Below are 13,083 nucleotides of genomic sequence, written 5' to 3'. Positions count from 1 at the left end.
ATAAAATATATCAGCTTTTATTAATGTGGCAATATATTGGGAACTTTAATTATGGTTGACATATTGTATGTGTCACCGTAATGTTTATTTACAACACCTTTTGGATAAATTTATTTATTTGATTAATAAAACAAAACTTATATTGTTTTATAGTTTTCAGCTTTTCTTTTCATCTGAACTTATTGGTATTTGCTTATATATGCAAATACACAATTATAAACACTGCCGTTATATTTGGAAGATTCATTTACGGCTATAGTCGTAACCCACGTTGTTAAGTCCTGGAATTCGAGACCTTCCTATTTTTCATTATTTTTTTAAGGTGAGTGAAGTTTTGAATACGATTTATTTAACTATAATTTAAACGAATTATTTATTTGAAGTCAACAAGTTATGCGTTTAAAGATTATTTTATTTATAAATTTCTCTTTAATTCCTTTTCTTTTTTAAGAGAGAAGTGTAAACTTTCTAAAAATAAACAAAATTATGAAAAAATTTCTCGCCACTACGTGACTTACACATTTTTTATTTAGTATAAATCGACGTACTTTTGCATTTATGAACTCGCGATTTCCACGAAGTTACTCGAGTGTGCCCGGCAGATGACTGGGATAACCAGAAACGGCCGGACGAGCCTTAATCAAAAAAAAAAAAAAAAACACAAATTGTTACAACACCCCTTCCCTCCGCATATTAAGAATGACGACGGCGACCACTGAAATTCATAAAATAGTACATTTGGAAAAAATGTCTTAATATCCAGAAAACTACTTGTCGACCGTTTCCAGTTCTTTCCGTCAACCATCGGGCACACCCGAGTAACTTCGTGGAAATCGCGGGTTCATAAATGCAGAAATACCTAAATCGATTATTTATTTAAATCGAAAACTGTAAGAAGATAGCTAAAACATTTTTTTTATTATTATTATAGGTATCCTGCACTTATTGATCCGTGCTGAAATAATAACGTTATTATTTAAAAAGCCATTCTTAACATGGGGAGGGAGGGTGTTTTGTACCTATTCTGTACTTTAACCTTACAATTGATTAAAAAAAAAAGTCATAAAACTTTAATTAAACTTGGAAATACGATTTAAAAAAATAGCGCGGGTCAGTAAGTGCATTAGCACCAAATTATATTCAAATAAATAATTTAACTGCGAAATTAAATCCACCAGAATGCATTTCTGTTTCTATGTAAATAAATCAGTTATTTTAATCGTTTCTTTGTAATTGCAAAAACATCGTCACCTTTCGAAATTTACAAGGAATTTTGAAGCGTACGTATCGCGAATGACTTGTTGGAGGCTTCGTTTCTAGGACAAGCTCTCGATAGATCGTTAGTTTTTAATAAGTTATGATATAAAGGGTTGCTTTACAAACTTGACAGCTGTGGCAATGTCTTCGCAACTACTGAATTCTTATAGTTGTTAGTGAACAAAAGTCCAAGGTTCAATCTCTGTGTGCCACAAGGCTCTATCTTAAACCCAACCCTCTTTTTAATCATAATGATTTTTTAAGTCACATTCTGAAATCAGTTGTTGACATTTACGCCAAGGACACAACGGTCTATGACGGCACATTAAAGATCCGTTGATTCTCGCTCTTCGAATCTGGAACACGTGGTGTGGTGCACTGGTGCAATGGTGAAAAAATGGCTTCTAATTTTTACCTGTAATCTAAAATGAAAAGAAAAAAAAAAAGAAGAAATTTGCCGTGTTTCCTTTGCTGCCAAGAAGCACTTCATTTTTTTTTTCTCCCAGTTAATTCATTCATATGCAAATTAATGCATTTATATTTTAAACCATATGCCCCCCCAATGATCATTAAGAATCATTTCACATCATATAAACCCATGCCAATACCAGCACTTACTTCTCTAGTGCTTTTATATATGGCCAGACTAAACTAGCCTAAACTAGCCTTCACTTCACAGCCTGGCTAAACTAGCCTTCACTTCACAGCCTGGCTAAACTAGCCTTCACTATATGGCTAGACTAAACTAGCCCTAACTACACCGACCGCTAGACACAGCTGACTCTCACTTAACTAGCCAGACTTTGTTAATGATTTTTTAAATCACATTCTGACCTAATCAGACCTAGCTAGCCTGCCCTCACTTCATGGTCAGACATAGCTAGCCCTTCTTCACAGCCAGACACAGCTAACCCTCACTACATGGCATTACTACACAGCCAGACAACTAAAACCATGACTGGCTCACACACATAATGGAAGTAGCCTTGAATTGCTGTGCCTGGTCAGCTAGTGTTGGGAGTTGGTGTACTTGTTAGAAAAACCCTGCCTAAATGACCCAGGGTGAATACCACAACCATGACCTGTTAGTTGCTTGATGTAAGTTCTGTGCAGTATACTCAATTGTGGATGCCAAAAACAGGTATGGTTTTTGGCATCCACAAAAAAACATTGTTGGCAATTTTATCCTTAGCCATCCAGCAGTAACCAACAAATTTGGGTCTTTTTTTCTGATTGGCCCTCTGAGATCCGAGGATAGTGTCCATAGTATTTCTCCCTCATAGTTCATATATTTAGTTTTATATGCTGATTCATATATTTAGTTTGGTTTGCAACTTTACTGCCAAGATAGGTGAACTCAACATTTTTTTTTAGACAAACCCCATTTAGGAAAAAGATATTTTAATTCAGGAGAATATACTCCATAAAAAGACCTTATTTTTATTTTTGAGTGTTCCTTTTGTAATATTTAGTTAATTTTGAAGCAAATATAAAAATAATGAACTCATTAATTGATAGAAATAAATTTCTTTTGTCTATTTTAGTTTTGAATCGATGGCAGACTCTGCAGTAAATGAGACTCCTTCTGAGGGTGGGACAACTGAAGAATGTGAAACAACTGGCAATATTGAAGCCAATACAGACAAAACATCTGAAAAGGAATCATCTATCAAGGAAGGATCAACCGAAACTGAAGGATGTGAGACAACCTCCAATATTCAGGCAAATACAGAAAAAACAATCGCCGAAAAGGCATCATCTGAAACCAGTCTTGTGCCAGAAAGTATGATTGAATCTTCCAAGGTTGAACGTAAAGGTGAAGCGAAAATTAAATCCCAGTAAGTCAACTTGTGCTATAAAAAATCTTGCTATATTTTTGGAAATTTGGAGATTAGCACCTTTTGTTGCCCCCCCCCCACCTTCACAAAAAATTAAATTCTACATTTCTTTAGGCAATTATGTGTATAAATACAACAAAAAAAAATTGCTGAAAAGAAGGAAAAATAATTTAGAATAAGGGATCAGTTTCATATATAAATTTAACATAAACTGATCTCCCAAATCCCAACCATTCTCACATTTAAGAGCAGTTAACTAACTTTTTTGCCATTAACCCTAAGTCCAAGTGGTAAGGCTGTAAAACCAGACATAATTATCTTTAAAAATAAAAGGTAGACCTTTCTCTGCCCCCCCCAAAAAAAATGTACAGGATTTATTCCCTATAAAAAATATAATATTTACCTGCCTTAAAATATTAGAATATCCGAGAAATGGGGGATAACTTTAGATTATGTGAAATTAATTTATAAACTTATGTGAAATTGATCTTTCATTCCAAATAAATTATTTTTCTTTCCAACAAGTTTTTTAGCATGTTCATATGTAATCGTTTTTGTTACGTTGTCATATCATAAAATGAGCGTTTGTTGTATATTAGTTGAAATTGGAATGGAGATGATATATTAAAACGTGTCTATTTATAAAAGATTGAGTGTTTGATTATCTTATCAGAGTTAATGTCGTTTGCGTGTGATCATCTAGTGGTCTTTCTATTACATATGTTCATATGCTGTTAAGTGTGAATATGTGTGTGACATGTCATTTGAACATACCTTCTGCCATTTTGTTGATCCATCTGGAAGTTCTCGTCTGGGAGGGAGACTTGATACCTGTTTTTGGGGACGAAGATTATCTTGCAGAAGGTGGAAAGTGAATTTGGCCTGTGTTGTTTTTTTTCTTCTAGGTCTTATTTCTACCACGTCAGCGTTCATTCCCCACCCCCAGGGAAGGGGAGGAGACAACAGCAAAGCCGTCCGCTCTCATCCAAGTCGCAACCAAATCTCTTCGATTCAGCTAACCTGATCACATGACTCACATGCAATCCAATCAGCTAATCTTAACTTCCTGTCAATGTGTCTACACTGTAATTCACACACTCTCTCTCTCTCTCTCTCTCCATTCTCTAACAGCCTATACAAAGTAGAAACTTCTAGATTGAAGGGATAGCAGAAGTTAATCAATAATAACCATATTTTGTGCATGTAAATGCACATATTAAAATCTTACTTTTCATATGCATGCTAACATAATCTCCAAACTGTTTTTTTTTTTTATTATTATTTAAAAGGAAGACTTATCTCCCTTATTCTTGATTAATCCTAAAATCAGGACACAGTGTTTAACTTAAAAAAAAAAAAGCAATCAATTCCATGAGGTGGGAGCATATTTGTCAGGCAGACTGAGAGGCAATCTTTATCTTATATATATAATTGTAGTAGTAGTAGTAGTAGTAGTAGTAGTAGTAGGCCTCCATTGGTCAGCATCAACCATGGATGATGGATCCTTTAGATGTTAGCCATAGCATGTCTCTTCTCCACATCATTGATGGAGCTAAAGGAATAGAAAGACTGTTATAGTTTGGTATTAACGCCATTGCAAGAACTGGTAGAATGAAGTTGTAAGTACCTCCCTGACGCCTCAATTCTGGATTTTTTAGTCAAGATTTATTCCTGAAGCCTTTCCTATGTGTGTCTATCTCACAAGGCAGGGAAGGTTTGAAATCATGATTTACTTTCCGTAGATGGATTCTCTTCCTTCCAAAGCTGAAGAGCTCACCTACCTGAAGTTACTGGTTATGGCACCAGTCATATAATTGTACCATTAAAAAAATACAATTATTTCATTTAAAAAAAAGCACAAGTTTAATTGACTTCTAAGTCCGATTCTTTCATTGATCTCTATTTGCATATGACCCCCTCCTCTTCAAAAAAATAAAAACATATCAAAATAAGGGTTTAAAGAATTTAGAACCGAATGAAGATTCCAAGTTTTATTCTTCATAAAATCTTTTATGGTCACTGTTTTAAGAAGTTAACTGTTAACCCTTTACTGCCAGAATTTTTTTTATACAGCAAATAAATTTTTTAATCATAAAACCCACAAGTGACAAAAGTTAGCATGCAATTGACGCATGAATATAAAAAAAACCCTCATTCACTTGTTGGACCATGCATAGGTCTGTACTTTGAAGATCTGTTGGATTGACAAACGATAAGAGTAAAAAAAAAATTTTTTTTTTTTTTGAAAGGCGACTTGAAAGTACAATTTGGTAGTAAAGGATTAAAAAATTAAATTACAGTAGAACCCCAGGACACAGCATTAAAAATCAGTAACAAAATACAGTACAGTATATAATGGAATAATTCAATTAGATGTAGAATAGCTAAGCATCACACAAGAGAACGAATTATTTTCTGAGAAAAAAAACAAAATCTAATCTAACCATGGCCTACTATACATATTATTATAGTAGGCCATGATCTAACCTAGAAAAACATGGTACTCCATCACATTGAATTTTTCGATTTACACTCCCATATGTATCTAATTAATTGATATTTGTTTCTGATGAGCCAATCTTTGCTTCTTGTTGTTATACCATATTATTTGACCTACAAAAAAGGGTACTCCATTTCTGTTTTAGAAAATTAATTATTCCAGCCCAGAAGATTTATAAAATGAGCACCTTGTACACTAATATCAAAAAATTAGTTTGTCATTAATAAAAAAAGAATATATTTTTAAGTCCAATTATCAGTATCAGATAAGCTATTACATTTTCTTTTAAATAAATATTAGCATATTCATTTCTTAATATTACTTGATTGCTGTACTGATGGTAAACATTTCTTATTTATAACAATAAACTGTTTTACTCTAATGCTGTAAGTGACTGATTGCAAATGTCCTCAAAATTTAGGTTAAAAAGTAATTTGTCTATATTTACTGTATACCCAAAGTTGAGTAATGTGGTTCATTTGTGCATCTAATATAAATGAGAATCGGTATTTCTTGGCGGAACCACTATTTGAGAAAATCACCAGCACTATTCATTTTTAGAAGATCTAGTTTTCAATAAGTTTGATTTACTATCAGGTTGACAAGAAAGATCTGTTTTCAGCATTACTGTCTGTTATATAATCTCAGTTTTCCTCTTGATTCCGATTTCTCAGTCTTTTTTTTTTCTAAGTTCGTTGAGATTGTTCCTAGTCCTCCCACAATTATTGATATTATATAGATTTTCTTCAGTTATGTAATAGAAATCATCATTCTTGCAAACGACCTTGTGTTTGCTTAGCCTGTAAAATGATGACAGAAATGTAGAAAAGAAAAAGAAAAGACAAGTTTAATGAGTTGTTGCAAGTTGAGGAAAGAAAGGAAAAAAGGACTGTCGTGCATTGTATCGACAAGAGGAAATTTTAACACTGTCACCTTTTTTTTTTTTTTTGTTCCCTTTTCATTTTATAAGTTCTCTGGAAAATTCTGCATATTTGTTTTGTTTTTCTGTCTCTTTGATCTCCATTCTGTAGTTTGTTGGGACAGCAGAATCTACAATTTGATAGTATCTTTCCTTCTTAATTATTATGACATCCGGTCTACATTTTTTTTTTTTTTTTTTTTTATGGGTTTAGCTGTTTGTATCACCACGTCCCAAAGGATTTTGTGGTTTTTTATTATTATTTATATATTAATACGATAGCGTGTGCTATTTTGTTTGTCATGCTTACATCTTTTTCTTCCAAGTGACTGTCGTTTAATTGTTATGACTTTCCATTTCTTGTAATAAATAATTTTACCAAGAATTCTTAAGTTTTGGTTTCAGTTTCAATTATAGCTGAAGGAACTCAAGTTATATATCCAGGGTGTCCACAAAGTCTGGCTGCATAATCTACAGGGTACCCACAAAGTCTGGCTGCATAATCTACAGGGTACCCACAAAGTCTGGCTGCATAATCTACAGGGTACCCACAAAGTCTGGCTGCATAATCTACAGGGTACCCACAAAGTCTGGCTGCATAATCTACAGGGTACCCACAAAGTCTGGCTGCATAATCTACAGGGTACCCACAAAGTCTGGCTGCATAATCTACAGGGTACCCACAAAGTCTGGCTGCATAATCTACAGGGTACCCACAAAGTCTGGCTGCATAATCTACAGGGTACCCACAAAGTCTGGCTGCATAATCTACAGGGTACCCACAAAGTCTGGCTGCATAATCTACAGGGTACCCACAAAGTCTGGCTGCATAATCTACAGGGTACCCACAAAGTCTGGCTGCATAATCTACAGGGTACCCACAAAGTCTGGCTGCATAATCTACAGGGTACCCACAAAGTCAGGCTACATAATCTACAGGCTGTCCACAAAGTCTGGCTACATAATCTACAGGCTGTCCACAAAGTTTGGCTACATAATTCAGCCAGATTTTGTGGACACCCTGTATATATATGTATTTTTTTTTTATTTATAAGCTTTGGTTTTGATTCAGGCTGATGCACCCAGGTTATATGGATATATATTTTTTATTTTTGAAATCATAACTTTATAATATATAAAAATTGATAGAAAATTGACTTTATAATAATATATGCAAAATCTGCATAAATTAAAATATCAGATTTTAGCATATTTTACAATCTGTCTACGTGGGGTGTCCTTGCTAGCTTAGATAAATACTTTTGCAGATATAACAAAAGAACTACAATAATATCAGGGCATCTCCATTTATGCTGAATATCCACAGAATGCAAACCTCAATATATTACATATGAAAGAGTTCGCTGTGGAATTTCCACAGGTCTCACTAGTTATTATTTTAGGAGCTGTGACTCTAAATGTACTAAAAACTCTTTACAAAAAATAATTTTCTCCGAAACTAATTTTTTTAATCCTATCATCATTTGTAAACACAATATTTCTTTTTTTTTTATATGTTACAGGTATCTGTTGGTTGATTACAAACCTAAAATTGTGTCCGATTACGTTCCCCAAGAAACTAAAGATGCCATGAAACGAATGATCACCGAGAATGGTGATGATCAGCCAGTCAGCAAAAAGCTGCGGCTCAAGGGCCGGAATAAAAAACGTCCATTTGAGAAGAATCCTGATGCAAGCAAGAAACTCTGCGCAAGTATTTCCCAAGAGCAAGAATGCACATTTGGTGATAAGTGCATTTTCTTGCATGACATCAACACTTTTCTTGCTTCAAAACCTAAAGATATTGGTCCAAAATGTTACCTCTTTGATAAATATGGCAAATGTCCGTATAGCTTCTCTTGTAGATTTGCACAGCACCATCTTACGGTGGAGCAGACAAATCTTGTGAATGAAGAATTGTATGAAAAGCAGAAAGATGCCTTAAGCAAAAGATGGCTGAATAATCTGGACAAAGATATCCAACGGCTTCTCTGGAAGAGGAAATACGACTTCAGAAAAGCCGAGAAGTTTCTCAAGGATATGAAAGATGGTAAACAGACTGCTAACAACAATGGTGTCAGTTCCATAATTGAAGCAGATAGTTCAGATAAAACCACTGATCTGGCTCGAGAGACAAATCCAGAATCAAAAATGAGTGATGCTGTAAGCAAATCCACTCCACAAACTCTGGGTTGTGTCACAGATGAAGGTCTCATCGCATTACGACCTGCAGAAAAGAAAAAGGTGAGTTAGTTTGCATTTTTTATAATGTACTAGCAGGCTGCTCGGTGTTAGCCAGTCATAAAATACACATAACTATTATAATTTAATTCATACAGAAATTGAGACAAATGTGTGCGAGTATTATGTTTGTTTTTTTCTTAACTGCTCACTTTGTGTAAGTAAAAAAAGAAAAAATACTCAAGTTAAAATCAAAATCTAAAGGCAGTGAGTTGAGTACGATAACCATTAGACCAGCATGACACAATCTATAAAAAGTGTTTTCAAACCTACTTATTCTTAACATAAGTAACCTGTAATGTGAACTATTCATGCATGCGGATTCATGAAACAGCAAACAGATAAAAAAAACTGATGATTCCCACGTACCAATGTTTTTCAATTTTAACACCTTTTTAGCAGCCCTTTTTCCAGATGATAATGGATTAAAAGTTTTCCACCTATCTGAATATCCTATGTATCAAATTTCAAGTCTGTAGATCAAAAATTTGTTGCGTATATAGGTTGAGAAGCATCGTCACACACACCCACACATTCTCACTTTGATAGATATATAAATTATTTGAATTACTCAAACTATTATTAATTTTATTTATTGCGGACTATTATCCTCATCTTTTCTTAGTTGTTTCACATTTCGGCCAACTATTCAACTATTCCTCTGGCCTTCGTCAGGTGGAAACCACGACGGGATAGGAATTCTGAAGGCCAGAAGAATAGTTGGCCAAACCGTTGTGAAGCAACTAAAAGCTGAGGATAATAATCTGCAACAAATAAAATTAATACTCGTCTCAATAATGAATTGTTCTCGTCTTTAATGTTTATATTCTCACAAGAATTAGCTTGATGTAAATTCAGACTTCTGCAGGTGCATCTTGTTAAACTCTGGAATCTCTATGAAATTTCAAGCCTAACTCTTTATTTAATCCATGGGTATATTGTTCTTGTTCTATCAGCCATGACTGGGTAGAAGTCTTAAGTAATTCTTAATTGTATTCTTAGTATTGATCATACTGAGAATTAAACCTTCACCTCCCAGAAGATTCAATTAGAACTGTTTATATTTAGCACTTTTATCCATTGCACCACAGATCCATGTGGACAATTTTAGTATGAAATTTATATGCCGCAAAGGGTGGCATTTAAAATACCGTACAGATTTCCGAGTTCGACACAACACGCCTGAAAAAAGGTGAAAAATTACATATTTAATTCAGTTATAAATTGTTTTCATTCTGTCAAAATAACGTGTTAATTTTATCTTCATATTATTGTTGCCTGTAGTAAGGATTGAACCGTCAACTTCCAGATGTTACTTAAAAACAAGATCTTTTAATAAAAAAGAAAAATGGTTTGTTTTATAATCCACAGAAATTCCAAAAGTCTCAAAAAACAAATATAATCACAAATTAGTGTTACCAAAGGCAAGATAAGTTACTCTTATACTTAACTCGATAAGATAAAAAAAAATGAATAAAACAAAAAAAAAATATTTAACAGATTGAACATTTTTTTTTTTAATTTTCTCTTTTCTTTTCAGATTGACTTTTCAAATAAGCTGTACTTGGCACCCTTGACCACCGTAAGTTTTCAACTCTTTCATCATACTGAAGTATTACTTAATCTCTTAAGAATGTTAAGATAGATTAATTTGTTCTTCTTCTTTGTAAAGTACAATTATTGTACTTGACTTCTAAAGTTTACAAAATTTTAATTCTTGTATTCATCGGATTGGGTTCTTCTTCATTATAAAAGTAAAGTTCGAAAATTGAAATGTTGAATTTCAAGTAAAACCAATGTTATCTACTGAATTATGATGTTGCAGTAATGAACATATCCAAAAATTACAAAAACAATAAAATAGAAGATTGTTAATAAAAATAATTTTTGAAGACAATTAGTGAAAATTGAGTTTTGCGAAATCAGAGCGTTCAAATCATAAAAAAAGGGAGGTAATTTTTTTTTCTGAAAACTTAAAAAATCTTAGGCTAAAATTATTTCGCTAATTGTCTTTGAAAATTATTTTCTATAAATAATTAATTTTCTACCTTGTTTTTTCGTAATTTTTGGATATGTTCATTACTGCGACATGACAAGTAGATACCATTGTTTTTAGTTGGCATTCAATTTTTTGATGAAATTATCCAAAACTTCTGAAAAACAATAAGATAGAAAATTAATTCTTAATGAAAATAGTTTTTGAAAAAATTTCAAGTGTGTATATAAATTAATAGGATGAAGTCAGAGGAAGTAACTCGGTTCGTCTTGTTACAATAATAGTGGCTGTCACACAATTATTTATTTGTATAAAGTACATGTTTTATGTAATAATACATTAATATTTAACCAATTGTGACATAACAATTAGGTAGATAACATTGCTTATTGTTGAAATTGATAAAAACAGTAAGTAGTTCTCATTATTGGTCCTCCGACAAAGGAGGAATTGGACCTAGTAATTCACTACCATTCGTCCATTCACATTTTTCTCAATAACCACGCCTTGGATTTTTTGGAAATTTTGCACAAACATTAGTCATGGTTAAAGTAAATTTTTCACTCGTGGAAGGTGACCTCACATACTCGGTTGTTTTTTTTTAATGAAAACTCATTTTTTCGGCTGTCAGATTTCACTATAATAATGAAGAACAACCAATTGATTTTGTATAGAAGGTGTCCACCTTTTTTCTTTATTTTATTTATTTTTTTTTTATTAAAAAGTTTTTACGTTATTAAATGAATCACCACGGGAAGATAAGGATTAATGAGAGGAAATGATTGTCAGGGCCCAGTTTGAATAATTGTGGGGACAGTTCATAACAAGAATTTGTTGACATTGAATTTGAAGATAACTGTTGTAATCAGCAGGGAAGCCCACCTGTAGTAACATGTTCCACAGACAAGAAAGTCTTGAATCATATCGTATGTATCTGAAAATTCTATTGTTGACATTGGTTTTCTCAATATTTTTTCTAGTCAGAATTCTTTTTAGAAACACATCAGGTACTTACGGGAGTGACCACATGAAGGTTGCCAACATTCTAAATGGAAGTGATTTTTTTGAGGAACAAATTGGATTTGAACTTGGAACACCCAGGTAATCAGTCCATGTCGTTTAATCACTGTGACCTCCCAGGAAACCTGTGCAAAGAATCTTTGTTCATAGAAATTCAGGTTTATACATACACAAAAATAGATAGAAGTAACTCTTATTATGACCCGGATGTAAATGTCATAATTATTTCAATATATGTTTATCTGTATGTTCTTATTGCCATAGTAAAATATTGCCTGGGCAAATTGTATTTTTTGTCTTTGTTTCAACTCAAAATGTGTTTTTCTTATTTTTTTTTATTTTTTTTTTTTGTTTTTTTGTAGGTTGGTAATCTTCCATACCGTCGAATTTGTAAGAGTCTAGGTGCTGACATCACGTGTAGTGAAATGGCTATGGCTACCAGCCTTTTGCAAGGCAAAACAGAATGGGCATTGCTTAAAAGACATCCATCAGAAGATTTATTCGGCATTCAGGTAATATTTTCACATTTGGTGAATCGTTTTACTTAATTTGTTTTTGTCGATGAACAGTGAAAAAAATTATATATTTTTGTTTACATAACTCCTACTATTCATTCCTTGATTTTCAGCTCATTGGTGAACACCCCCCCCACTCTTTTTCTTTTTTTTAAACCTAAAGGACATGTTGCCACTGAAACATAAGGGACTACTTTCTTAGTTGATGGGGGGGGGGTCTAGTGTTGATGGATAGCTGAACTGGATCCATATTTATTTTATCAATTTTGTTTTTTTAAGCACCAACAACATTAGAGCTTCTCTAATATTCCTAGTGCAGCACTCGACCCGGATGGATTCAGCTGGCTTCTTCTAAAGGATGAAATCTCTAGGGGATATTAAATTCATGGGAATATTAAACCTCAGTTGCATGTATGTTCTGGTCAGGAAAAATGACAATGTTAGTTCTTGATGGGAGGTTTCCCCATCATCCCACATACAGTGCCTGGTATTTCCAAATGGTCACCCATCTAGTACTGATCAGGCTCAAAGTCACTTAGATGACCTGATGTATTGAGAAATAGCATATTCATATGATTTTTTTTTTTTTTTTTTTTTAATTACATTTTCACCCCAAACAAGGCACATTGCCACTTTGGTGTAGGGGGCTACTATCAGGGGAAACATCTACTGGGGCACTATGTAGGGATTAGGGCAGCGAGATGTTGGTTCACGTTGCACTTGAACTTATGCATGTCAGTACAGTTGGGGAAGCAGTGACCTGGAATGGAATTCCAAAGTCTAGCAGTTCTGGGGAA

At 33.5% G+C, this 13,083-nt stretch overlaps 1 protein-coding gene across 1 annotated transcript in view; it reads left to right on the top strand.

The window, feature by feature from the left end:
- The first annotated feature begins 67 nt into the window (after positions 1-67).
- LOC145291504 (tRNA-dihydrouridine(47) synthase [NAD(P)(+)]-like) overlaps positions 68-13,083 on the top strand; it is a 40,904-nt gene continuing 27,888 nt past the window's right edge. The window contains exons 1-5 of the mRNA XM_080137427.1: positions 68-322; positions 2,802-3,095; positions 8,038-8,758; positions 10,296-10,337; positions 12,134-12,283. Coding sequence (XP_079993553.1) covers positions 2,812-3,095; positions 8,038-8,758; positions 10,296-10,337; positions 12,134-12,283 — 1,197 coding nt within the window. The 5' untranslated portion in view covers positions 68-322; positions 2,802-2,811. The remainder of the gene's footprint in view (positions 323-2,801; positions 3,096-8,037; positions 8,759-10,295; positions 10,338-12,133; positions 12,284-13,083) is intronic.

This window comes from Euprymna scolopes, chromosome 12 (genome assembly GCF_053919585.1).
Source record: "Euprymna scolopes isolate OS-2025 chromosome 12, ASM5391958v1, whole genome shotgun sequence".
In the NCBI taxonomy this organism is placed as follows: domain Eukaryota; kingdom Metazoa; phylum Mollusca; class Cephalopoda; order Sepiida; family Sepiolidae; genus Euprymna; species Euprymna scolopes.
Note: the sequence above shows the minus strand (reverse complement) of the source record. Positions and strands in the feature narration are given on the sequence as shown.